General features: G+C 45.3%; 1 protein-coding gene across 1 annotated transcript in view; it reads left to right on the top strand.

Annotated features, from left to right (window-relative positions):
- Positions 1 to 16834: 16834 nt before the first annotated feature.
- RNF38 (ring finger protein 38) overlaps positions 16835 to 27367 on the top strand; it is a 127956-nt gene continuing 117423 nt past the window's right edge. The window contains exon 1 of the mRNA XM_086628737.1: positions 16835 to 17345. Coding sequence (XP_086484863.1) covers positions 16835 to 17345 — 511 coding nt within the window. The remainder of the gene's footprint in view (positions 17346 to 27367) is intronic.

The following is a 27367-nucleotide window of genomic DNA, read 5'->3' as shown; positions in this document are numbered from 1 at the left end:
GCTGTTACGAGGTAGGAAGCCTTTCAGCTGCAGGTCACTCTACCACTCACCAGCCATTCAGTGACCTGAATGAGATTAACACATGGTCTTAGGCTCTGATTCCACACCACTAGAGTCAATGTAGCTCCACTGTGAGAAGGTACTCAGGTCCAGCTCTTGGTAGACAATTGTCCACAGCAGGCACAGACATGCATAATCTGTGCACTGATGATAATCATGTAGAAAAGTTCCCCATCAGCAGTGCAAGCTGATATCAGTCCTCATCAGACACCATTCAAGACCTGGAATCCTCACATACAAAAACCTTCATAACTCCTTATGAAACATATCAATAAAGTAAAGATAATAAGGTTTAATTTAAGAGATACTTCTCCCCCTCGTTAAACTGCTTAACAGATTAAAGGCCAGATGTTTCAGATCAAACATACATTATAGTAACATAGCTCAGTACTCCTACAGAGTGGTACTGTGCTGCTAAATGTCATTGCCTTTCAATGGAAGGAAACTTCACAAATTGCAATTATTTTCATCACATTTATTAACCACTGTAACAGTACGATACCTCCACAAAATTAGATTAATTTTTCATCTAATACTGATAACAAAGGCAAACTGGAGATGGGGCTTCATGTTCTGAAGATATTCTTCCTAGCTGAAGGAACAGCTTTATACTCACATAAAAGTTATTGTAATGATTATTATCAAAAAATAACAAAACTATCACATTTTTTTAAACAGCGTAGAGTGTTTTTCTCCTCCTCATTCTCTTGATCTATAAAAACAGGATCTTTCTAGCTGGCTGCTATGTCAATTAATATAAAGAACAATGCTATTAAAAGTTAGGGAATAGATATTGAACTTTGTGTTCTGGGACACAGTTTCTGTCCTTTAGACACAAGCATCATGAGAGAGAGAGAGAAAGTCTTACTATCAGCTCACAACATCAGGGAGCTACTCTGCTCTGCCCATGCACGGCTCTGCTGGTCTTGCTGAAAGGGTAAAGCAGTCCTGTCCACTTCTTCCACTTACTTAGGCAGATCTACCTGGAGCTTGCTAGAAGTCTCTTTCGTTAGAGGCTTTGTGAGAGGTCCAGTGCTTGCAGGAACCCTCAATCCCAGTCACAGAGCCACCTTATGCAGTTGCCTGTTGCTGTGTCCATTTGAGCTTGGCAGGTACTGCTCCAAGCATTTTCCAAACAGGACACATAGCCTTTCAAAGGTAAGCATGGTGGCAACAGACACATATTCACCTGGCATTTCAGACACTGGGGACTTCTGGCAGGCTGTGGAATGCCTGACATAAACATGACATAAATCGTAGTTACTTGTATCTTGCTTATTCCAGATGGCTACTTACAATGAAGTATGCTGAACATTTTCCTAGTGATAAATTCTTCCACAACAGGAGAAGAACTACACCTCTGAGTAGATCAGTGCCAGCACGAGAAAAAGAGAAAGACAGGTAGGATGGCTGGAGTAGTGTACCCTGTGGAACAAGAGAGAGAACTACAGATTAAGTAGTGGCTATATCTGAACATACCTGATGCCCATAAAAGCCCCAAAACAGCAAAGTTGGAGGATGTTGGTGGGCACTGGGTTGCAGACTTCCACCTTCTCAGGAATGACCCTAACATAGTTTTATTATGTTTATTGAGATTTGTGGTCAGTACCAGGTTAGTTACTGTTTCAGGCAAATGTCTCATTAATGCCTGAAGAACAAGGTGTCCGGTGTCACGGTCCATTTGGATCTCTCAAATTTACAGGATAACGTACTATGTAATCAAAATTTATTTTATGAGCTCATAAGGAAAGAAAACAAGCAAACATGACAAACAAGGGCTCAATCCCTTTTGTATAGACTAGTCTAACATATGAATTCACTAATTCATCACTTAAGTAATGACGTTTCTAAATCACGAGTTGTCTAATTCATAACTCGCAACTCATAACTTGTGATTTGTAACTCATACACTTATAACCAAAATAGTTACGTAGCCGACGGTGAGAGTGCTCATCCCTCCTCCTCCATCACAGTGCAGTTGTCCCCTATATCACACCATGAAGCACAAAAGCCTCAGCAGCGCAGCTCCTGTCAGATCTGCTTCAAAATCCTTCAGGGTAAACTGTCACATTTATACATTCCAGCTTGGAAATTTGGTCTATGCCACTTCCATGAGTTAGCAGATTCCAAACAAACTGCCAGAGAACCAATATGCAAGGATTATGGCTGCAGGAGACAGCAAGCTGCAGGTGATAGGAGCTGTTTAATGACATTGAGCCCTTTCTGGCCATCGTGTACTGCCTATGTGTTGCTCTCACTTTGACCTAATGGTGCTGCTCCCAGCACACATCAGGCCTTATCAGGAGCTGTGTGCTAGTCAAAATCTGAGCAAAGCTGAGTGAACAGTCACACTCCACGCCATTACATGAGTGCCTGGAGGTACTGTTTACTTCTCTTGCCTCACTGGGGTGAGGGCAGGGAAAAGTTTTGAGTACTTTCACTGAAGTCTTCACAGTTTGTAATCAGGTGCCAATCGATGGCACTTGTTTTCAATATGGTGAGATAAGCAATAAGCACAGGTATCGAAGCACAATGATAAAAAATCTAGTAAAACAGAACACAATGATCATAGGATGTAACATAAGATGTGATATGCCAGTTGCAGATGGTGCGCATCCCATAAAAATGTCACACAAATGGCGTCCAGCAGTTTGTTCGATTTCTGTTGCAATTCTGACAATCTGGCCAGTATCATGTTTGATAGCAGTAGTCACTTGTTTTGGTATGTAATAGCTTTTTCATATTGGTTACTAAGGTTTCCACTTCTTCAATTTGAGGGTATACTGGGTCCCATATTGCTCCTAAGGTTGCGGAACAAGTTGGAGGCCAGAATTCCACCAGCATTGTTGTGAGATTTTGGATATAATGGATCTCACTGTCCATGTTATGGCAGAGATTATCAGCTTCTGTGGGTTTGCTTGATTGTTTATATGATAGAACGGCAGATTTCCCAACACAAGCATTAGCATTGTCTGATACATGAAGCTTCCTATCTTTTTAGATGTTGTGAACATTGTCTGCAGTGATAACACTATAGAGAGTATTAACCAGGTTCCAGGGAATACTTAGTATAGTTTTTAGATGAATACTTTCTGCAGTATGTAGGCTGAATGACAGCTTTCGTTTATTCATTTAACAGTTCCTAGACAGGAAGAAAGAAGACTTAGGTCTTGGATCATAACTAAGCCTCAGTAATGATTAATTTCACTCCCACAGTATCCATAGTTTCCCTTATTCCTTTCCCTTGGCAGTGCTGCAAAGTGACGCAGCGTTTTCTGAGTGATAATTGTTGAATTCTCACCTGATCTCCTGGGTGCCACACCAAGGTATTCAAAGCATCCTGCTTGTGTTGATACAGCCCAGAGGATTGTTCATTAAGAATATTAATGATATACTTATACTGGGAACAGCTGCAGTGAGCCATTCAGTGGCACTGTTAAAGGCTCTGCAATCTACTGTTAGTCGCCACTTGCCATTAGGTTTCTTTATTGGCTACGCAGGAGAATTGTAGGGGAAATGAGACTTCATAACAATTCCTCATTCCTCCAGCTCTTGTATCAATTCAGTAATAGGAGGAATAGCATCAGAAGGTAACTTGTATTATCAAATATTAACCAGCTTGTTGTTAGGCAAAGGAGGAACTGTTCGCAACAGATTGACTGTCAGGGATGCGTTCATATGAGGCACACTGTAGGCCAAAGAGTGTGGTGTCCCTATTTCCCATTTTCCCCACGAGTCCACCCATGACTGTCCCTTCTACACATTTTAGCCAAAATCTGAGCACGAGTTGACTGAACAGTCACAGTCCAGGAGTCTAATTGCTTTAACTTTAGCTTTTAAATCTGCATTGAAACTGATTTAAACTGAAAGAGGGTAGATTTAGATTAGATATAAGGAAGAAATTTTTCACTCTGAGGGTGGTGAGGCAGTGGAACAGGTTGCCCAGAGAAGTTGTAGATGCCCCATCCCTGGAAGTGTTCAAGGCCAGGTTGGATGAGGCTTTGAGCAACCTGGTGTAGTGGAGGGTTTCCCTGCCCACGGCAGAGGGGTTGGAACTAGATGATCTTTGAGATCCCTTCCAACTCTAACCATTCTATGATTCTATGATTCTAAGATGCTCCAGGGCATCTGATGAAGCCTTGGTCATAAAGCAGATAACTGCAAAATCCAGTTTGACTTTGGTGGAACAAGGACCAAAACCAAGTTTCCTACATGTGGTGCGTTCACTGATTTTGGGTAAAACTGAGTCCCTCAACTGTTGATTTTGTGTAGCTGGACTCAGTATAGCATGGCCAGCAGGTCGAGGGAGGTGATTCTGCCCCTCTACTCTGCTCTCATGAGACCCCACCTGGAATACTGTGTTCAGCTCTGGAGTCCCCAACACAAGAAGGACATGGTGCTGCTGGAGTGAGTCCAGAAGAGGGCCACGAAGATGAGGCGAGGGCTGGAACACCTCTGCTATGAAGACAGGCTGAGAGAGTTGGGGCTGTTCAGCCTAGAGAAGAGAAGGGTCCAGGGTGATCTTATAGCAGCCTTCCAGTACTTAAAGGGGCCTACAGGAAAGCTGGGGAGGGAGTTTTTACAAGGGCATGTAGTGATAAGACAAGGGGCAATGACTTTAAATTGAAAGAGGATAGATTTAGATTGGATATAAGGAAGAAATTTTTGCCTCAGAGGGTGGTGAGGCAGTGGAACAGGTTGCCCAGAGAAGCTGTGGATGCCCCATCCCTGGAAGTGTTCAAGGCCAGGTTGGATGAGGCTTTGGGCAACCTGGTGTAGTGGAGGGTGCCCCTGCCCATGGCAGGGGGGTTGGAGCTAGATGATCTTTGATGTCCCTTCCAACCCAAACCATTCTGTTATTCTGTTATTCTGTTATTTCAGCACTGCAATAACAGGCCTACTTCACTGTGATGTTCCAGTCAGTCTGACTGCGCTCTGCTACCATTGCTCAGTAACTATGACAATCATACAGCTTCTGATGGGGTTTAAATATTGACCATCTTTTCTAAATGTCATTTGAAAAAGCACGTCCATGTTTCTGCTACTGCTTGTTCAGAAGCAGTGGGACACACGCGCCGTGATTTACAGCTATACAGCTATGTGGGATAAAGCTATATTATCTACTCCAAACAGTGTCACATTCTCCATCATAACTTTGAAAAGCTTCACAACATCCCCTTCAGTGTGAGTTTTAATGCATCTGAAGACTAGAGTATAAGAAATTTGGAATGACTGAAGTTGTTCTATCTGGGTTTCTTGCGGGAAGCTTGTGCCACCACAGGGCAAAAATCTTGTAAGTCTACACAGACCCTCAGGCTTATGCCAGAGTAGCAACTATAAGGAGAAGAAACACTTCCATTAGCTGACAACTGCCTGGCTTCCCAAAGGTAGATCCATGATCATAGCAGCCAAAATCTTGAGTATGGCACCAGCCATGTAGCCAGGCATTCACCTTTCAATTAGTCTCCTCCTTCCTGAACCCCTTCTTCTGACTGGGAGGATCGAGGAGAACACCACCTGTGCTCCAGATCCTTTAACATCGTTGTGAGGGACATATAGTCCCGCAACTCTTTTGATCGTTCTAAGTTGCCTTGTCGCAGTATCATTAAACTCTACATGGAGTAGTAGGAGCAGATGATAATCTGCAGAGTCCACCAGGCTCAGCAGCCTCTCAGTGCAATCTCTTATCTGCCCCACGGGCCCTCAGATCACCAGCTGGTCCAGCTTGATGCTCACTGCAAAAACAGCATTCACACACTTGTCCCATAGGCACCCCATACTCACTGATCCCTTCAAATACCAGCATGGACTGTCTGTCCACCTGATGTCTCAGCCCAGACCTGAGGTCTTCTTGCTTACCAGCTGGTCCAGTTTGAAGATTGCCTGCAAAGACACACACTCCTCCCATGCACAGCAGGTTTGGAGAAGATACACTCACCTCCTCCACCAGCCAGCACCAAGGCACACACACTGTGACCTATGGTCCTGCTCCAGCTGCCAGTACTGAGCCCCTCAGTCATGTTGGTCCCCCAGGAGCTGGTTTTCAGGATACAAATTGTTCCCACCTGGTCACTGGAGGTTAAAGGCACTCCTCGCTACAGTCACTGGCACTGAGACCCCCCCTCACTCCAGTAGCCAACCCCACAGGCCAGGGCGACTCACACTCCTGGTCTGACTCCAGCAGCTGGTACCCACTCCTCTCATGCCGGTCCTCCAGCAGCTGGCACCGAGTCCCTACAGCACTCACACACACCGGATAGAGAGTGAGATTACTCAGAGAGGTAGTTAAGAGCTACAGGACAGACTGTGGTGATCAGGTGCAGGGCTCAGCCAGACAAGTGTACTGACTGGCCACAGTTTACAGGCAACTGGCCTCTTTTGTACCCTTGGCTGTCTACCCCACCTCTTTGTTCCTTTCTTCCCTCTCCCCCTGCACATTGCCTCCTCAGCTGGCGTAGTCCCACTGATCCTCTCCAACATCCTGGATCCTCAGGTTTGCATCCTTACCCATTGTGAAGTTCCAAGTTTGCCTGCAGTTTCTCAATAGCCCATCAGTTGGTGTGACTGACCAGCTTTGTTTCTGCTTATTGTCTTCAGTAATGCTAACTGCTCCGATTTTAGGACTGTGTTTTTCTCCCTCCCTTTCCTTATTATGCCAATTTTGCAAGAACCTTAATCGGATAATCTTACTGAAAAAAAAAACCCAACATTCTCACACTCCACATATCCTTACCAATTAGTGTGACTGACCATGTTTGTTCTCATCACTCCTTCAGTCAGGTTTCTGTCTCTGTATGTTCTTATTTATGGCTTCTTTGACAAGATACTCTTAAAGGAACAGACACTCTCCTTCTTCATACCCCTCCTTAGCCCTCAGTGTTCTTCCTATATATTTCATATTCTATATTTGCCCCATCTATCTTTCAATTCAAGCAGCAAAGCAGTGTGATTTTTTTTAAGAGCAGCAGATAGAATTACTCCATACAAAATGGAAATAAATGAATGAAGTTTGAGAGCAGGCCTTATAACAATGTACTGTCCTGTTATCTGCAGTAAAATCATGCCTGCAAATGAGATAATTTTATCTTATAACCAGTTTGTGATTTGGAAAGGCCTACGAGCTTTCTTCTTGTGATTTCTTGAAGAAATGTTCAAAAAGAGAGCTTTCCCTTCTTTTTCCTATTAGCAATTTAGGTTGATTGTAGTTTCAGAGACACTATGGTCTTGTCTGGACCTGACAAATTTGTCATAGTATTCAGCAGATGTGTGGCCTGCATATCATAGTGGCAGTCTGGCTGATTTTATGGGCTGTAACTACACCTTTCTTATTTAAAAAACAAACAAACAACCAATCAACCAAACAAACAACCTGTTTAAGGTCAATATGAAGAAAGAGGAAAAAAACCCACACAAACCTATCAATCATCTGTATATCGCATTCATGTCAACTTTAAAATACTTGTCTGCAAGTACAACTAAGTTGTAACATTTCCGAAGAACTCCTCAGCGCACTTTAACACACATTCATAAACCTGTTACAAAGGGTGATATCCCTTACACATTGTCATGAGCTGAAATATATTTTAATCCTCTAAAACAAGCCATTTTGGATATACGAATTGGAAGAGAATGTGTCAAATACATGGCAAGTGTATCTCACTGTGCTTCATCCTTTGAGAGGAAGTAGGTCCAACTTTCACTTCCAAGACAAGTCTGGTGGCTAGAAAGGCAGGGCATGGTCCATGCAGACTGGCCAGCTTTGAGATGGCAGGGAGAAGAGCAAGAGGCAAGTGCCACTGTGACAGCATGTGGGATTAAGATTGTGTGTTGCTTTGAGAAAGGTTCTCAAGAAAGCATGGACAGCTCCAGTTTGGTTGCCTTCCCAGCCTCCCAACTCTTCTGGCACTTTTGCCAAATCCTGTGCTCCCATTGTACTTGTGCATTAGCCTACTGGCCAAGACAGCCTGTGTGAGGCAGCCTCTCCACCATTTGCCTGTTGAGGCAGAAACCACTCCTATCCTGCATTGAGGCCACTAATCCAAAGAGCTTTGAAGCTTGATTTCAGCATGTTCTTTCCACCGGTTTAAGCTGCCCTGTAGACAACTGACTCCTCTTTGGCCCCTGTAGATCAACGCAGAGCAGCAGCAGGGTGTGCACTGTGCTGCACCAGGGTGTGGGTGTCATTATTATGCCAAGGCAGTGAATCCACTCCAGCCCTTAGCTTAGGTCACACTGGTCACTGCATTTCCTCTTCTTATCTGTACCTTCAGGAAGGTGACGTCTGACAGGAAGAGTGGTTCACCCCTCTAAGACTGTTTTATCTGAAGCGATGAATGGGAAGAGCTGTAAAATTTTCTCAGAAGGGTTCTTACTTTGAATGCAGACCATAGGAGAATAGTCGCAGAGGCAGAGAATAGTCGCAGCCATTTTGCCTTTAAGAGTGGTGACCTGCTTTACCACTTCATGGTTATTGAAGGACAGTTATTAGTTTAATGCTTCTGCTTTTCCTAGGCACTATCAGGAAGGGCAGCACCCCAAGCTCATTTTCCATCCTGAGGTGAAGTTTAACCAGAGACAGATGGTGTGTGTTCAGGCAGAATCAGACTTGAGACATGGGATACAAGTTCTGCCACCAAGATGCTGTGTCTCTACAGGCAAATCACGGCACTTTTTCATACTTCTGCTTCCCTTCTTCGTCTTTCTTCTGCATATTTAGATTGCAAGCTTTTCAGGGCTATGAACATGTTTGTACAGCACCTAACACAATGGAGTCTTGCCATTGACTGAGTTCTCTCTATGCTGTCACACTGCAAATGCAAAACCAAGACAACCCATTGCATTTGACATTTCTTTATCTCTGACATCTACGTTCAGGGTATTTCCCTATTGCACCATTTCATCAAAGTCACTCTGAATGCTCAAGCGTTTCTGCTCTCTCTGTGTTCAGATATTGGTAAACTCCATTAAGGATGACACATGAGTAAGGAGAAGATAGAAGGTAAAAAGTATGTCAACATACCTTCAACAATACAGCCAGTTCTTGTCAAGCACAGGCAAAGCCTTTCTCATTTCGTATATATTCCTTGCTCCCACTTGTGTACAAACAAGCAAGTAATTGTGCATACTCTTCAGCTATGATGTGTGCTCAGCTTCAAGATTTTTCTTCTCTGCTCACTGAGTTTGCCTAGGGTGAGATGTTTGCAACTCTAATGGAAGCTACAGCAGAATACAGAAATTATTATTTGAGAACAGGGAGCCCACCAACAAGTGCAACTTCAAACCAAATAGATGCCAGGATGGAGTATGAAGAAGGAAATCAGAGGGCTTATCTTAAAACTCTTAAGATTTCTGTATGCAGCCTTAGTCTGTTGCAGATTTTGTTTAATGAATTCTTTAAACTGTATTCTTTTGTCTGAACAGTCTTACTTAGCACTGTTAAAAATCGTTAGGTTTAGCATTAGTAGATAAATTTGCTGAAGCCATGCAGGCTGTGAACTTCGACCTAGGAAAGCTGAACTTACCTTGAACTGTTGCCCAATTACCTGAAGGGAGGCTCTAAGACTAGTGCAAACTGGAAGACAAGGAGGCTACCACTGTCAGCAGAAGCTGCAACTCATTAGATAAGAAACAGATAACAGCCCACCTGGAGACAGAGAAAGAATCCAATGAGGAACAAAGAAAACCACAGATCAAAACTTACCATTGGACCAGGAGGCGCATGCAAGACACGCGAACAGTGCATGATAAACCAGTGCATAGACTGTAAGAGTATAAATGCCTAGGGATTTCTTTGTTCAGGGTCTGTCTCTGGAAGCACCCCCCAGCTCAAGCTATCCCTATTGCTGTACCACTCAATTTAATTACTTATTTTTTTAACTTGGAATCTGATGTCTGAGACTCTGCTGCGGGAAACCTAGCACAAAGACTTTCTTTAACAAGTGTCGTGGTTTAGCCCAGCTGGCAGCTAAGCTACCACTGGGACATTCACTCACTCCTACCCGCTGCCCCCTGCCCCATTCCCAGGCCCCCGCCACCCCTGCCCATCCGGTGGGGTGCAAGAGGAGAAAAATGCAACAAAAGGCTTGAGCGTCCAGATAAGAACAGGGAGGGATCACCCACCGACCATGGCCCGAGGCAAAACAGACTCGGTTTGGGGACAAATCCATTTAATTCGTAACCAATCAAATCAGAGAAGGATAACAAGAAACAAAGCCAGATCTCAAATACACGTTTCCCCTACCCCTCCCTTCTTCCTGGTTCTACCTTCTTCCCCAACAGTGGTGCAGGGGGACAGGGAATGGTGTTGCAGGTCACTTCGTCACACAGAGTTTTTGCTGCTCCTTCTTTCAGGGATGGACTCCCTACACTCCTCCCCTGCTCCAGTGTGAGCCTCTTCCCACAAACATCTCCAACGTGAGTCCTTCCCACAGGATGCAACCCTTGCCCATCAGGTTGCTCCAGTGTGGGTTTTTCCCAGAGTCACGGCTTCTTAGCATGCGGACACCTGCTCCAGCATGGAGTCCTTTCCCACAGATTGCAGATGCATCTCTCCTCCACTGTCCATCTCCAGCAGCATGGGATCCTTTCCCACAGGACACATTTCTCTATGAACTCCTTTGGATGTAGGCATCTCTGCTCCGGTGTGGGATCCTCCATGGGCTGCGAGTGGATCTCTGCTCCACTGTTGATCTCCATGGGCTGCACAGGGGGTCCACCTGCCATCTCACTAGGGGCTGCAGGGGAATCTCAGCTCTGGCACACCTTCTCCCCTTCCTTCTTAGCTGACTTTAGTGTCTGCATAGTAGTTTCTCTCAGATCTCACTGCTCTCTCTGCTGCAGCCACACCGGGCCTGACTGGCCTGACAAATGTTGATGGTCCCAACAAGAACCAACTGCTCAGCAGGTGCCCCAGGAGCGCTTTGGAGCTGGAGTTACCAGCCAAATGGCAGCACCCCAAGGTGGGCAGCTGCCCACGCAGGAGGCTGTGGGCCAGCCCCCCCTCCCTCCCCCCCTCAGCTTCACTGCAGGTCCCACATGGCATGGGTTCCCCTTCTTAAATATGGCGTTCACTGATGGGCTCGGCGCTGGCCAGAGGTGAGTGCAACCTGGCCAGAGGCGAGTGCAACCTGGCCAGAGACAGGACCGACTTGTTTTGGAGCCAGGGAAGCTTCTTACAGCTCCTTACAGGTGCTATAAGGAGCTGCCCTGTAGCCCTGTAGCCCCCTCCCCCAATACCAAAGCCCTACCCCATAAACCCAGCACACTTAGGAAAATGTTATTTTACAGCAGGAATAGATGACCTGAACGTATTTTCATGTATTACAAATGCTAATGTTTGCTTCCTGAGAGATGTGTTCCATCTTCTGTCTTTTGCATTTCTCATTCTGCACTGAGGTTACAATGTCCCAGTGGCAGCTTTAACAACAGATTCACTCTAGTCCCTGTAGATCCAGTTCTTAGCCACATGCTAAGTCAGTGAGGAAGGAGTCTTGTGTTCAGTGACTTCTACAGGAGAAACTTAGCATCTGGCAGGACCGTCCTCCAACTCATAAATGGCAAGTTAGGCTACTCCTGTAGTAAGAGCAGACAGCTGCAGACATTGAAAATGCAGCAGTGATGAAGTTAGTGCGGCTGGTGGAAATATCTTGTACACTACAGGTAGTGTTGCACTCAATAATGAGAGTTTTAGGTTCTGTTCATTTCACATGCCTTTCTCAACTACTTAAAAGACAGATTCATGTCTGCAGGAAGCTGGATATGCATTTTCTCTACAAGAAATTTGCAGGTGAACGTGTTTATTTGCCTGTGGAGCCAAGAAAACACTTTTAAAATCTGCATATCAGCTTTCTGTTGCGAGAGCTGTACTTCTAAAAAATCTGACACAACTCCCTGCTGAATTAGTTTTCTCAGCCAACTACCATCTTGTCAGTCTTACTTGCAGTAGATTTTTCTGTATGTCCCAGGCACTTCAGCAACACTGGGGGGACAAATAGATAATGAAAGATTCAAGGTAAAAATCATCCCATTGCCAACTGTGGCTTACACAAAGCATTAAACACCACCCAGCTGTTACCAGCTTTAAGAGATGCCTTGGGCACACTGGAGGTTTATCTTGTTCAATTTTTAATGAAACAATATACCTAGTATCACTGTTTTCCGCATTGGACCACAGTAAGAACCCTGAGAATTATACCATGTGACTGATTCTGGCAGACCACTTGGAGATATAGAAATCTAGACTCAAATTTTATGTTGTTTTTTAGGCATAATTAGTTATGAAGCTGGAAGAAACAAGCACTCCTAGTCTGCAAAAGAGCTTGCATCAGTGTCAGATGTTCTTCCAGTGATTGTTTTTCCTCAAACCAGGGAGGTCTAAATTCACCTGAAGTGAAAAGAAGTCTACGATACTAAGCATAGTACCTTTCTGATCATGGCAGTAGTTCAAGTTTGTAAACTTTAAAACAAAATAAAAATAACAACTGAAAAAAAAGAGAAAAAAAAATTACTTTTTATAACTTTTTCCTGGATCTGTTTGATTTAACCTATCAACGAGTTTAATTCTGGACACCCATCAGTATGTATCTGTTCAGAAATATTAGTTAAGATATCAGTTATTTTAAACCTTAAAGAGAGAAAGTCTTGTCTTTAAGTACCTGAACATCTTAAGCAGACCTGAAGGCAGCTTTCTGTACACTGCTAGAAGCTTGTCTGTTTTCCAAATGTGGTAATTACCCTCATAAGGTATTAGGCTAAAGGTACTACCTCTTCTCATCCCACTTGAGTTCAAAGACACTGCGAAAAAAATCTGGATCTAGCTCTTGAAATGATACTATCTTGAAAAGGCTTGATTTAAATTTAGAACCAACAGGAAAATGGAACTCCTCAGCTCCAGAAGTAAATGAAGTGCAATGCACCAGAACTGTCAGATTACATGTCTGCAAGACTGCTGACCCATACTGTACAGAAACAGCCTTCCTAAACTTCCAGATAGCCTGCAGTCTGGAGTGCATGTTAGATTAATGGTTGAAGTAGCCTCATACTGCAGAAATCTCTTTTTTTTTTTTTGCTTATTTCTGGAAAACAATCTAGGTGCAAAAAAGTTAGAAAAATGGTCTTAGTTGAAGGACTGATGCTATTTTCACACCTTTTCCTGTAGAATAAAATCCTCCAGTATTCAAATCTGCAAAGTTTTAGAGGGATCCTAAAAAAAAAAAAAAACAGAACTCTGTGCCACAATGCAGCCTTATGTAATACCTTCAGTATGGGAGTAGTTTTAAAGCAACTTCCCCCCAGGAAGTGAGTGAAAAATGAATCATCATTAAGCAATAGTGGCTGTGATCATCCTTTTCTGCCATCTGTGTATTGCCAGGAGCTTCATGCAGGCTGCATGCTCTTCCCTTACAGCAGCAATCTGAAAGAGGTGCAGACAGCTCAGAAAAGTGAAGCAGAGGATGTGATGGGAAAGTACTTCAGACCCATGTGTTTCAAAGGATCACCAGGTAGGAGCTATTGAGGTTTGATTCCTGATATGGGGCTGGAGATAGAAGGGGCTAGCAGTGTGGAGTTTAAGCAAACAAATCTAGAAATGCATTGAAGGGCCATATATAATTGCTGGGACACAGGAATCATCTCAGCAGCAGGCTACAAGTCCCAAAGGTTCTAGCCCTCTGGGAAGTCACAGTCATCTTTTCCCACACTACATGAAACCTCAATCAAATGACAAGAAGGATTGAGGGAAAAGGGTAGCATAGCAGGTTAATGCTAGCAAAGGCATGATTTGCAGAAATCTTTCCCACTCATAGCATTGCTTAGGAGAAGGTGGCACTGCTGTGATGTGCAAAATGTAATTAATTCTCCATCTGCATATTTAGATCTCACGGAATTGTTGTTGTTCCATTAAAGATGGCAAATGCATCCTCTAGGCATTAAATTTCACCAAGTAGTAATTTTTCTTTCTTTCATGTTTGGAAAGTTGTGGAAGTCTGGTGATGTTCTCACCGACAGGAAAAGCGGAAACATAGCCCCCATTTTTAAAAAGGAAAAAAAAAAGGAAGACCCAGGGAACTACAGGCCAGTCAGTCTCACCTCTGTGCCTGGTAAGATCATGGAGCAGATCCTCCAGGTGACCATGCTAAGGCACATGGAAAATAAGGAGGTGATTGGTGACAGCCAACATGGCTTCACTAAGGGCAAATCCTGCCTGACTAATTTGGTGGCCTTCTATGATGAGGTTACAGCATTGATGGATAGGGGAAGAGCAACTCACATCATCTACCTGGACTTACCCAAAGCATTTGATACTGTCCCACGCGACATCCTTGTCTCTAAACTGGAAAGACATGGTTTTGATGGATGGACCACTCGGTGGATAAGGAATCGGCTGAATGGTCACAATCACAGAGTTGTGGTCAACGGTTCAATGTCCAAGTGGAGGCCAGTGACGAGTGGCGTTCCTCAGGGGTCAGTGCTATTTAACATCTTTGTTGGTGACATGGACAGTGGGATTGAGTGCACCCTCAGCAAGTTTGCAGATGACACCAAGTTGTGTGGTGTTGTGGACACACTGGAGGGAAGGGATGCCTTCCAGAGGGACCTTGACAGGCTGCAGAGGTGGGCCTGTGAGAACCTCATGAAGTTCAACAAGGCCAAGTGCAAGGTCCTGCACGTGGGTCGGGGCAATCCCAAGCACAGGTACAGGCTGGGTGGAGAACGGATTGGGAGCAGCCCTGAGGAAAGGGACTTGGGGAGTGCTGGTGGATGAGAAGGTCAACATGAGCCAGCAATGTGTGCTGGCAGCCCAGAAAGCCAACTGTGTCCTGGGCTGCAGCCAAAGAAGCATGGCCAGCAGGTTGAGGGAAGTGATTCTGCCCCTCTGCTCTGCTCTCGTGAGACCCCACCTGGAATACTGTGTTCAGCTGTGGAGTCCCCAGCGCAAGAAGGACATGGAGCTGCTGGAACAAGTCCAGAGGAGGGCCACAAAGATGATCCAAGGGCTGGAGCACCTCTGCTATGAAGACAGGCTGAGAGAGTTGGGGCTGTTCAGCCTGGAGAAGAGAAGGCTCCAGAGTGATCTTATAGCAGCCTTCCAGTACTTAAAGGGGCCTACAGGAAAGCTGGAGAGGGACTTTTTGCAAGGGCATGCAGTGATAGGACAAGGGGCAATGGATTTAAATCGAAAGAGGGGAGATTTAGATTAGCTACAAGGAAGAATTTTTTGCTCTGAGAGTGGTGAGGCAGTGGAACAGGTTGCCCAGAGAAGTTGTAGATGCCCCATCCCTGGAAGTGTTCAAGGCCAGGTTGGATGAGGCTTTGGGCAACCTGGTGTAGTGGAGGGTGTCCCTGCCCATGTCAGGGGGGTTGGAACTAGATGATCTTTGAGGTCCCTTCCAACCCTAACCATTCTACGATTCTATGATTCTATGCATGTATCAATTTTCACGTAATTTTACTTTTCCTGAGAACCAAAACCAACTGGATCATCTTGGCAAATGCATCTGTCTGCCTCAACAGAGACGCACACATTGCACGCACACAGTAATCTCTATCACTTTCAGAGAACCCCTTAGTTGCGTTCCTGGTATCTTCTCATGCAAAAAGATTAGCTTGAATAATGCTTATCTAACAACAAAGCAATAAACCGCCATTCTCGTGACAAATTAAGGAGTTTACGGACATCTCTGATGTTTTTGCATAAAGCAGAAGGCGCAGTTTGCGAGCGGCCTACAACAACCGTGGCCCGCTGACGCCTTCCAGCTCCCTCGTCCACACACCAGCCCGTAGGTGTCGGTTCCGCCTGGATACCCCCACCGCCCGGCGACGCCGCAAAAAAACCCGCCCCCCGCGCCCGCAGCAGCCCGGGCCCGCCCGGCCCCCGGCCGCCCTCTCCCGGGCCTCCCGCGGCGCCGCGCCCGCACTCCCCTGGCTCCGTGCGCAGCCCCTGCAGTCGCTCGGCCGCCCAATCGATCGCGGCCTTTGCCCCCTCCCCGCGAGCGGCCGCCCCGCCGGAGTACCGTGCCGCTTCGCCGGGCTCAGATGGGGCTGGCGCGGCGCGGAGGGCGGGCGTCCGTGCGGCCCGCCGCCCCGCGGCGGCGATAACGACCGGGGCGAGGAGCCCTCGGTGGCGCTCGTGTCCAGTGACCCGCGGGGACCGGACGCGGGACAGGGCGAGGATGATTCCGGGCTCCGCGCGCAGGGTCTGGCCCGGGTGGGCTGGGGCCCGCTGCGCCCCGGGGGCCCGGGCGGAGGGGCGGCGCGGCCCTCGCTCCCCCGCCCGCCAGGCCGAAGGGCGGCGGGACTACCGGTGCGGCGGGGAGCGGCCGGGTGCCGCGCCTGCCTGCTCCCCGCGGGTCGCCGCGCCCTGCGGCAGCGCCGTGGCGAGCAGGCTCGGCCCTGCGGGAGGCGAGCAGTCGCGGGGAGACGCCGAGTCGCCGGTGGCGCGCTTAGTGCTCCGGGCCGCTGGGGCCTCCTGGACGGGGCTGAAGAAGGGAGGAAGCAGGCGAGGAGGCGTCCTTCTCCTCCTCCTCCTCCTCCTCCGCAGCAGCAGCAGCAGCGAGCCGGGCGGCAGCAGCAGCGAGCCGGGCGGCGGCGGCAGCTTCGCCCCGTAGCGGCAGGCACGGCTCGGCACCGGCCTCCGCTGCGGGGCTGAGGGCTGGGCCCCAGCTGGAGGCTCCCCCCGCCGCCCATGTGCCCCCGCTGGCTCTGAGCGCGCCGTCGCCCCCGTGGCGAGGCTGCTGTCAGGCAGCTGGGCGGCGCGGACCGGCCGGTGCGGGGAGCGATGCCGGTCGCTGCCCGCTCAGCGCCCCGCGGGGCGCAGTCCGACGCCTGCTTCCTCGCCTACGCCCGCCGGCGGCACCGCGGCGCCGGTTCGCGCAGCGAGGAGAGCAGCGGCGAGCGACCCCAGCCCCTCTGCCAGGCCGGCGAGGCGGCCCGGCGCGGCAGATGGGTGGCTTCTTCCGCCGCCCCCTTGCTGCCTTCCTTCTCCTCCTCCCCTCAGCCGCCCCCCGCCTCCTCCGGTGCCGAGGCCGCTGCCTCCGCCCCTCTCTCGGTGGCCTGCCTCCTCCCGGCACCCCCGCAGACCCGCGCTCGCTCCCGCTCCGGCTTGCCCGGACTCGCCATGACCGGCAGCGGCGCAGCTCGCTTACCGCCGGCCCCCGCCCTCTGCCCGCCGCCGCCGCCCCTCCACGGGCCGAACCTGCCGGAGCCGGGAGCGCGCAGCCAGGGCCGGGGTAGCCCCCCTGGGCATGGCGCACCCCGCGCCGCCGCGGGCGCCAGAGGCCCGCCGCCAGGTGAGCGGGAAAAGGGCCCCGAGGGAAGGGCAGTAGCTCCGGGCGCCCCGCCCCCGCCCGGCAGCGCAGTCGGCGCGGAGGGCCTGGAAGTTGTCCTTCGCAGTGCCCGGAGTCGCGGCCGCCGCGGCGGGTCTGTTCGCGGATGGGGGGCGGGCAGCAGGACGGGACGGAGGAAGAATTCCCGCCGGTCGCAGCAGAGCGAGGCAAGTTGGCGGCGGCTACCGGTAGTCCGCGTGTGGCCCAGCCAGCCAAGGTGGGCGCGGGGGCGGCGCTCCCGTCCCTCGGTCGCCGGCCGGCACAGCCGGGGGGGCTGCGCTGCGCTGGGTACCGGTGCCCGGTCGCCCTCGGTGGCAGCGTCTCGTGCGAGGCTTCGGTGTGCCCGCGGCAGCGCCGGGGCCCGGCCCGCCCTGCAGCGGCCGCTGGCCTGCGGTCCGCCTTCGGGCTCCGCGGGGCTCCGAGAGGTTTTGCGTGCGGGTGTGTCCGTGTCCCTGGATCGGGTGCTGCCCCTCGCAGCGGGCTGCCGGTGTCTGTGGAAGCTCACGGCTCGCGGTGGCAGGTCACCTCAGGTTCCTGCGCGTAGCTCCAGCACGCTTTGAAAGTCAGACTGCCTCGGTGGGAACCGGAGCTGAGTGCCCTCGAGGCCCTCAGCAGCTGCCTCTTCGGCGGCGTCTTGAGTTTCGTTAGAAACAGCCGGCAGCAGGGTCTCTTTCCGGAGCTGGCCTGGGACGTGTGGTTCACTTGTCTTGGAGCTACGATGTTTTCAAGAGCGAGGTCCCAACATCTGAGTCAATGTGTTTATTGTCAAACACCAGCGCTGCTTCCAAGCTGCAGTGGAATTTCCCACATGCTTAAATTTAAACCAGTGTCTGTGTGGTTTCAGGACTGAGGCCTTAGATGTTTTCTTAAGATGTTGCTTGTGGATGACAGCAAGAATGAAACTGTTAATGTGTGTACAAAGTTAGTAATGGTATCGTTCTTTGGGCCTGGAGGGTGAAGAAATTAGGTATCTCATTAGTCTTTTCTTAGAACGTGTTTTAGTGGTACTCAACTTGGATGGCTTGGAGTCTGCAGTATGGATGTTTCTACTGGCAGAAATCTTGTTCTGAAATGAAGTAGGTTTTACGGATAAGTTCCCCTTGAAATTTGTGATTGACGGCATGTTAAAGGATTATCATGCAGAAAGCTGAGGAAGAACTTGAATTTTTACCTTTGAATCATATTACATAGCTCAAAAATAGCTTTTCCTGTGTGCTGAGACCAGACAGCACATGGGGAAGATCAGTCTTTCCTGTGTAGCTATTTGGGCCTGCCAAATAAAATATATAGGAGAACAATGTTCTTCCAATATAGGTGATCTGGAAATTGAGGTTTTACCTGATTAAACTGTACTTCAACTTTTTGGTTTAAAATTGCTTGAACATTCTTGGTGTAGATCATAACCTTACCTTAAAGCCTGACCTCCAAACCTCTCCTAACCTTCCCACGCCCTTGATAATCTGATAGACAAATTGACCTAGTGTGCTACTATTGGGTGATAAAAGCTTTCATGTTTCCCATGATTTGGAAAATCTTGGTGGAGAAAAGAACTATAACCCTTATCATATAATGAATTCATTACAGGCCTAGTGTACAAAGACCATACCGTTGGATTAGGGAATGATGAGCTTTATCTTTTTCAGAAATAGAAGGTGCTTTTGGGGTTTGTCCTGAAGTTTTGGTATTCACTAGCACAGATCCTGTGCTTGAAAGTTCTGTGCTTCATGGTAACTGGAATAATCAGAACCAGTTTGCTCAGAAGAGCTCTTGTAGATGCCCAAGTTAAATGATCGAGTCTTACAATATACTTAAGTCACAGTAGCCAGAAATGTTTGTTGTTAGTCCTGATCTCAAAAATATATAAAATGTTTTCCTGTAGTATGATCTCTGATTCATCTTCTGATTTTGAGGTAATATGTCATAATTTACAGACAAATCCAGGAGATTTCTAAATTGAGGATGATAAATGATTTTTTTTTCTCCCAAGGCAAAGACTGTTTCTGACTTCATGGAAGTCTGTTTCATTCAAATATTTGCTAACAGACGACTAAATGATGGACCAAACTCTCGCAACAGATCTAAACCTGGATTGTTTTGCTGAGCATTCTTTTAGTCATGCTCTTGAAAGCAGTAGTCTACTATTGGTAGTCCTAATATATCAACTTTTGATTATAAAAACTGTATTGTGATCTGGTCTTCAAACATAGGAGATGAGTGAAATTACTCTAGTTTACAAGCAAGGTTGAGAGTATGTTTACTGTTTCGTTTCCCCCAGCAGAAAATCGTTTAGTGATGGCCGGTTCTTCCTTTTTTTTTTTTTTTAATTTGGTTGTTTCCTTTGTATTTTTCTCACAGTGTATGTTAACAGAAGGGAAAGTCTCTATTCATGGCTGTCAAATTAGTGAAAGAGTATTGAACTAGAAAATGCTGTACAGAAGAGCTGATTCTTTGTTTCATTCAGGAAATTGATCCTGATCTTAAGATGCACTTCACCTTCCATAAAGTACTTTGCCTCCACTGGGGTACATACATCTTCTCAGTGAAAAAGAGAAACCCACCTAGAGGCAAGGCTGCCATCTAGGAAGAGGAAAGTGTGTCCGTAGTGGAAGTTCTTAGACCTTTTCAGCTTCACTTTTTTTTATAAGGTCTATGTTGACTTTCTCAGGTTTTGCAGCATTTGGAAAGTTGCAGTGTACTTAAGACACTGGTTGTGATGTCTATAGCTGGTGAAAGCAACTTTTGTCTTAAACATCTGTTTTGTGCGTATCAGCTTTTTGGATGTCGTCTGCTAAACTTTGCTAAATGTAATTAATATTGCTTGCCCTCCTCATGTTGCAAAGTCTTTAGTTAGAATAACTTTAAAATTAAAATGATTGTCTAAGATGCACATCAGACTAAGTTATCTAGGCGGGTAACTAGACATCTAAGTTTTTCAGTTTGGACAAGTTGAAACTGCTGATGAAATGCCCAGTTCCAGTTTTCAAACACACACGTGACTACTGAATGCGAAGGGGTGGACTTGCTTGTGAAGATCGTGCTAGTGCATTGACTAAGTGCAGTAGAAAGCTGTTTGCATTTGTAGTCAGTCTGCTTAATGCTGGATGTGCTAAACAGTTGTAAGTACTAGAACTCATCGTGTGTTCATATTGGCACGTGTAAGCTGCTGTGTCTTTAGCAGTTGTGCACAGTTACACCATCTATGTGTGGCATGTGTGGTTTTGTTCTCTAGCTAGAAACCAGTTACTATGGCTTTACAGTGAGTGTCATACTTAATTCTGGCATGCCTAGAGATAGATGGGAGTTTTCTGACTTACATCAGTGATGCCTTCACAGCTTTGTAACTATGCAAAACAAAGCAAGAGGCAGCTTCTTAGTAAGAACAGGTGAAGCACGTTCAGTATGTGGATGGTTTTCAAGAGTTGCGATTGATTTTGGTAGTTAAAACCAAACAAATAAAAAAAAAAATACCTAAACCAGAAACTAGTATTGCAGCACCTTTACTTGAATTTGTTTAGTGTGATGTTCATAAGTAAAGAAGTGACTTGGTGGTACTTCTTGCTTAGAGTTAGAATATCGTAAACCTGTTACTGTGCATGTTTGTTGGGTAGAACTAATGTATCTTGGGCACAAGATTGTAATTACTTTTAGTATCTCAGAATTATTTATTATAATGTTGGTGTGGGGTTTTTTTTTGCTAGTTTTGAATTACGAAGGAAGACAGAAGGCTTTGTTTTTTACATAAAGTAGTTGTACTCTGAATGGATTCTAGTAATCATGGAATTAATGTTAGCAGACGTACTTTGTGTGTTTATTTCAAGAAGTTAGTTATATAACAGAAATGAGTTGTGTATTTATAGGATTAATTTGGGAAATAAATGCACATGTACTTAATTATTTTCAGATAATATACATTCGTTTTAAGTCATTCTCTGTGGCTTTCACTTTGACTTTGGTGAATTAATATGCAGTGCTTCTGTGAACTGGAAATGATAATTTTAAGGCCTGAAGTAATTCTATGCCATAAATGTACTGTACAAAGTTATTTTGGAGGTATGCTTTTTAGGTGCCAGCACAAACCAACTCAAATGAATACTAGCAAATGTTCATATATCCCCTCCGACATAAGTATTTAAAGATAGTGTGAGACTGACATAAATGTGATTTAAGGAAAATTAATAAAATGAAATTAATATATGTATCTTTTGTTGTAATTCTTGCAGTACAAACAACTTTATCCTTGCTTATAATGGTATATTTCAGATGTAAAATATGCAGGAGCACAGAAATGAAAAATTCCAAATTGTCTCTATAGTAAAAATTTCAGTTTAATAATAGGAAAAGACATTTAATTAATTAAGCATTTAATTTTGAAATGCATGCTCTGCTTTGCAATATCTGCTTATGAAATAATTGAAATTGTTCTTTTGTTCTAATCCATCAAGATACTGATTATTGGCCGTATCTGTTGATTTGAACTGAATGACCTACTGGAAGTGATCCTTCAGCTGTCAGGACTGTGTGTTTGAGAGGCTACACAGAAAAATGTAATACAGAGCTGCAATGTAGCTGGCAATTGGTTTGATTTATAAACTCACCTGTCTTTGTTAGCTGCTGCCTTGGCTAAAAGTTTTTAATTGCCTAGAAAGTGTGGGAGAGATTAATTTTCATTAAGAGGGGAAGCGTTAGATGTGGCTGTGTTTTGATTTTTCTGCTGGTGTCACTCCACAGGCATTAGGGAAGATAGAATCATAGGATGGTTAGGGTTGGAAGGGACCTTAAAGATCATCTAGTTCCAACCCCCCTGCCGTGGGCAGGGAAACCCTCCACTACACCAGGTTGCCCAAAGCCTCATCCAGCCTGGCCTTGAACACTTCCAGGGATGGGGCATCCACAACTTCTCTGGGCAACCTGTTCCAGTGCCTCACCACCCTCAATGTAAAAAATTTCTTGCTTAATTGCAGCTGAAAAGCAATTTAGGCCTGACTTCTTGTACAGTTTTTGGTTAGAGTTTGTCTGGTTTTGAAACGGATGGTCTCATCTCAGTTAAAGTAACTAATAGCACATAATTGATGATTCAGTGCAGTACAGTTTCAGTTCAAAGAAAAGAAATGTCACAAAAAATTACATTTATACATATGTGTACGTGTGTGTATTAGTGTGGCTCATTTCCTAAGAATTCCCTCTTACGTCTGCATGATATTTCTGTTTTTAATGACAGTACTACAACATTTGCATTTTTATATCCGTCTGAAGTTGGCATCTCAGGCATATTACATGTGCTGTTTGAGCCTTGAGCTATTGCTTTCCAAGATAGAATCATAGAATGGTTAGGGTTGGAAGGAACCTTAAAGATCATCTAGTTCCAACCCCCCTGCCATGGGCAGAGAAATCCTCCACTACACCAGGTTGCCCAAAGCCTCATCCAGCCTGGCCTTGAACACTTCCAGGGATGGGGCATACACAACTTCTCTGGGCAAGACGAAATCACTACAGAAAAAAGTTAGGCAGCAGGGTGGATTTTGTGCTCTCCCAGCTTCATACTCTCACTGCTTCACCCATGCTTTAAGCTGGGTGTAGGTACTGAAAAATCAAAGGAGAAGTAGGTTTGCGTTGTCACAAAAAGGTTAAAAGAGAAACTGCTTTAAAGAATATTAATAAATATGACTGTGAACGTTGTAAATCCTCTGAAAAGCTGTACTTAATTAATAATGTTTGTTTTTTCTTACTTTGCTGATAATACAGCTCTCTCTCCCCCACAGATTATGTTGGCAAAATAAAATCCACACGTGCACAGAATCTTTTTGACCCTTTTTTTTTCCTGAAGCTTTGAATCTTTTTCAACCAATAGCATTGCACCTTTTTTTCTTAACTTTTAGACCTTAAGTGTTTTAAGTGGTCTCTCATATGGCATCTGTTTTGTATTGGAAGTTTGGATGGAGATGTGTCATCTAAACTTAAGAGCTGTCAGTGTTAATGGGATACAAGATGAGAGTGGGATAACAAGAAGGTGGAGTACCGAAATGCCAGAGACCATCTTGTGAAGTTTGCACTGGGAGGTCCCTTCTCATGAATATTGTAATATGATGGTGCTGCTTTCTCCCACCTTTGTTTTTCTGAGTTTTGTTTCGTTTGTGACCTCTTTTTGGTGCAGGTTTGGTTTTGTTTTTTTTTTTAATACTTGGTTGCATCCTTCTATGCTTGTTCTAAACTATTTTTTTCTTCTTTGTGTAGTGAAGTACAGTAAATGCTTGGTTGTTAAAATTCTCTGAATGAGGAAAAGATTCTCTGTTCCTGAGGGAAAAAAATATCGTTGTTCTTGTGGTCTGATGGCTTAAAATAAAGCTTCCTTCTGGAAGCTACTTGATGTGTAATGTAGAGCAAAGAATGCATACTTTGTTGTATTTAGGGAAAGATGCAGGAAGTGGTTTTTGAAATAGTAACTCATAGGTATTTTCAGAAGTATTTTAAGCAAGCACAATGTACAGCGTTTTTGTTTTCTGAGCTTCGCAAATGAGTTCCAAATGTTCCTTCTTAAAACACTCCTCCCTAGATCTTTCTCTGTGAAGAGCCTGGCATCCCAGCTCTAAGCTCCTGGATTGCTGTTACCTTTATCACTGACGTGATGTTTAGGTTAAGCCTCTGCATCCTTCCTCTCACGCAAGCCAACTTTGCAGCCATGACGTGTGAAGAATTAGCATCTGTGATAGGTGGTAAAGCGTGTCAAGATGTTTCTCTAGTTTCTCTTGTAATGACCGGGGTTCTGAATCTGCACAAATAATCCATGTTGCTTGCTGCATGGTCCAGCAGCTGGTGTGGTTTTCTTGGACATTGACTGTCATAATAACCAGCCTTCAATGAAACGTTGTAGTTATTTCAGAGCTCAGAACTCTAAGCATTTGGTCACCAGCTTCTGGGACAATCCCAAATGGGAAGCGATCATCTTAAAAGGAGACATACTCTGTCACTTCAATTAAAAAAAAAAAAATAATCAGAAAAGTTTACTAATCTTTCATTGAATTTTAGTTCTTTTTTAAAACATACACAACTGTAGCACAAGGGTATGCAGCCAGTATCAAAAAGAACATTACTTACACTGTTAAAAGGTGTTTATGATTGTTTTCAATATCCCTTATGAATAAGAGAATTGCGCTTTTTTCTGTAATGCTACTGATTTGTGCTCTCGGCCACAGTTTTTTTGGAAGGAGGCAGGAGGAAGGTTGTTAGTTATGTTATATATTTTCTGCCAGTCTGTATATTGAAGAGTAAAGTATGAATTCTACGAATCTTATTAAAATAATTCATAATCTGCATGCTTAGAAAATTGCCCGTTAGGAAGACTACTCTTAAATAGTTTAAAAATTGCTAAAAGCCGTAAACAGTATTTATTCTTATGACTTCTGTTTGTATGAGAGCTTGGGGAGTGGCTATTAAACCACAAAGTATGGCTAGTAATGTTAACTGTGTATATGGAACAGTTGAATCTGTTCGAGAGTACAGGGAACAGCATCAGTGCTGTATAGTTGAACCTGTGCCAAGAAACTGCAACATACAGTTTGAAAACATTTGCTGCATGTTTTTTGGACACAGCTGAAAGTTATCCCCTCTTTATGTCTTCCTGCTTTGCACCTAGTGCATGTTCAGGTTCCGGAGTGAAAGCAGTAAAGATTTACATTTACCTTCTGCTTGTGTTCTTGCTCTTTGAAGGTTTGGTTTTTACGCACATGGATACTTACTTCTGGTTTCATTAAGAGCATGTGTAAATGTTTGCAGGATCTGAATTGTGGTGTTTGTGTTTTTTTTTTTTCCCTGCCTACAGGTCGACATTTTAAAGTGATTTTTATTCCCCTTGAAAACGTGTTTATCTGCCTATTTTTAGTGTGTACAGGATTTCTCTATAGGTCTTCTGAATGGCACCACTTTTTTCCTGTTTCCAAGTTGATATGTCAGCAAGCCAAGCAGGAGTAAGCAGTAGGTTTCGGAAAGAATTTTTGTGCAGATTTAGTAGTAGGTTATTGAGCCTTTTGACTCAGAAACCCTGGGGTCTATGATCCTTGTGGTTTGTCTGTGTTTTTGAGCAAGATTGTGTAAACTGTTTATGATATGATCTGAAAATTGCTTTTGCAGGTGATTTTGGAGATTGGATATGAGTTAGACTTCTGAGAAGTTTCAGATTTTTGGAGGCTTGGGAGTGAAGGCTTTTAGCTACTGATGTGAGAGGTGTGTTGAAACTTAAAAATCTGTGACTGTGCTTGTAAAGAAGTAAAGCAGCAGACTGTGGTACATGCTACAGTGACATATTTCAAGGAAGTGGGAGTCAAGATATATTTGATGTTGTTCTTCACAGATGTCTGTTGAATTGGACTGAAAAAGCGAGAGGAACACACCTAGAAAAATACTCCTTTCTTCATTAAAACTTTTTTTTTTTTTAAAGCATGGGCATTCTCTTGTCCCCATAAGGTCTTTCACTTGCTGCCTGGGTAGTATTTTGGTTGATCATTCATGATGCTAAGCCATAGAAGTGTGTATATAAATCTTTGTTTAAACTGACAATCTGCAACAGTTTTAGATTAATAAGATGTTAGATGGATTTGTTTTTCACTTTCTAATTTTAAATTAGTCTAAGAGTGGGAAAATTTGATCATCCTGAATGACCCTGGGTTTTGTAGTTGAGTCAGTTACATTCTGAAACTGACACAGGAGTTCTCAAGAGAAAAGTCTGTGAATTCATAATATGCTGGTTAGCTCCTAGTCTGGAGAAGTGGATATTATTTTCTATTTTTTTGGGGGGGAAGGGGAGAAGGGGGCGGGGACATAAGTCTTTCATTGGTCTTGCTTTTATGCAGTGAGATACAAAAAGTATTAAAGAATTTGAACACTGAGGAAAAATATCTTGAAGGATCTGTTGTATTTTGTCTCCTTTTTTAAAAAAGGGCCTAGTGAACATGAGGGATTAGGGAAGAGCTATGAAAGTGATAAATATGGTAAAAACGATATGACAACAGTGACTAGGATGGTGTCACCTTACAAACTTGAAGAAACCCTGTTGCTGAACCACGTGTATCTCTGGTAGAATAGTGATCCTCCAACTAGCTCACAGATCGCACCATACTGTGGGGACCAGTCAGTATGCTGAGGGGCAGGTGTGCTATTCAGAAGGACCTTGACAGGCTGGAGAGTTGACAACCCCATGGCATTCAACAAAAGCAAATGCAGGGTCTTGCACTTGGGCAGAATAACTGCGTGCAGAAGGTCAGGCTGAGGGCTGAATGGTGGGGTAGCACCTCTGCGGAAAAGGCAGCTACTGACTTAGTGGGATGAGCTCACTTCAGGACACCAAGATGATGCAGCGGCTGGAGCATGAGGACCGGTGGAGAGAACTAGGGTTGCACAGCCTGGTGAAGAGGTGGCTCAGGGAACATCTCAGTGCTGTCTACTCTTCTCTCATGGAAGGATGCTGAAAAGATAGAGCCGGACTCTTGCATGCTGGTAGGGCAAGAGGTTCAGAAGGGGACTCAGGCTGGAACACATCAATTTCTGGTCAGACACTAGGAGGAATTCTTTCCACCCTGGACGTGATCGAGCACTGGAGCAGAGAATTGCGGACATTATGGAATTTACAACTTTGGAGATATTAAAAACTTGGCCAGACAAGGCACTTGATAGCCTGCTCTAATTGACCTGATCTGAGCAGGGAGATTGGATTAAGTGACCTCCAGCAGTCGCTGTAATGAGCATGTTACCCTTGGCTTGGGGATGTCTACTTCAGACACTCTAATCATAGAAGCGTAGAATGGTTTGGATTGGAAGGGACCTTAGAGATCATCTAGTTCCAACCCCTCTGCCGTGGGCGGGGACACCTGCCAGTAGGTCAGGTTATTCATGGCCTCATCCAGCCTGGCCTTGAACACTTCCAGGAATGGGGCATCCACAACTTCTCTGGGTAACCTGTTCCACTGCTTCACCACCCTCAGAGTGAAGAATTTCTT

Source organism: Tauraco erythrolophus, chromosome Z (assembly GCF_009769465.1).
Source record: "Tauraco erythrolophus isolate bTauEry1 chromosome Z, bTauEry1.pri, whole genome shotgun sequence".
In the NCBI taxonomy this organism is placed as follows: domain Eukaryota; kingdom Metazoa; phylum Chordata; class Aves; order Musophagiformes; family Musophagidae; genus Tauraco; species Tauraco erythrolophus.
Note: the sequence above shows the minus strand (reverse complement) of the source record. Positions and strands in the feature narration are given on the sequence as shown.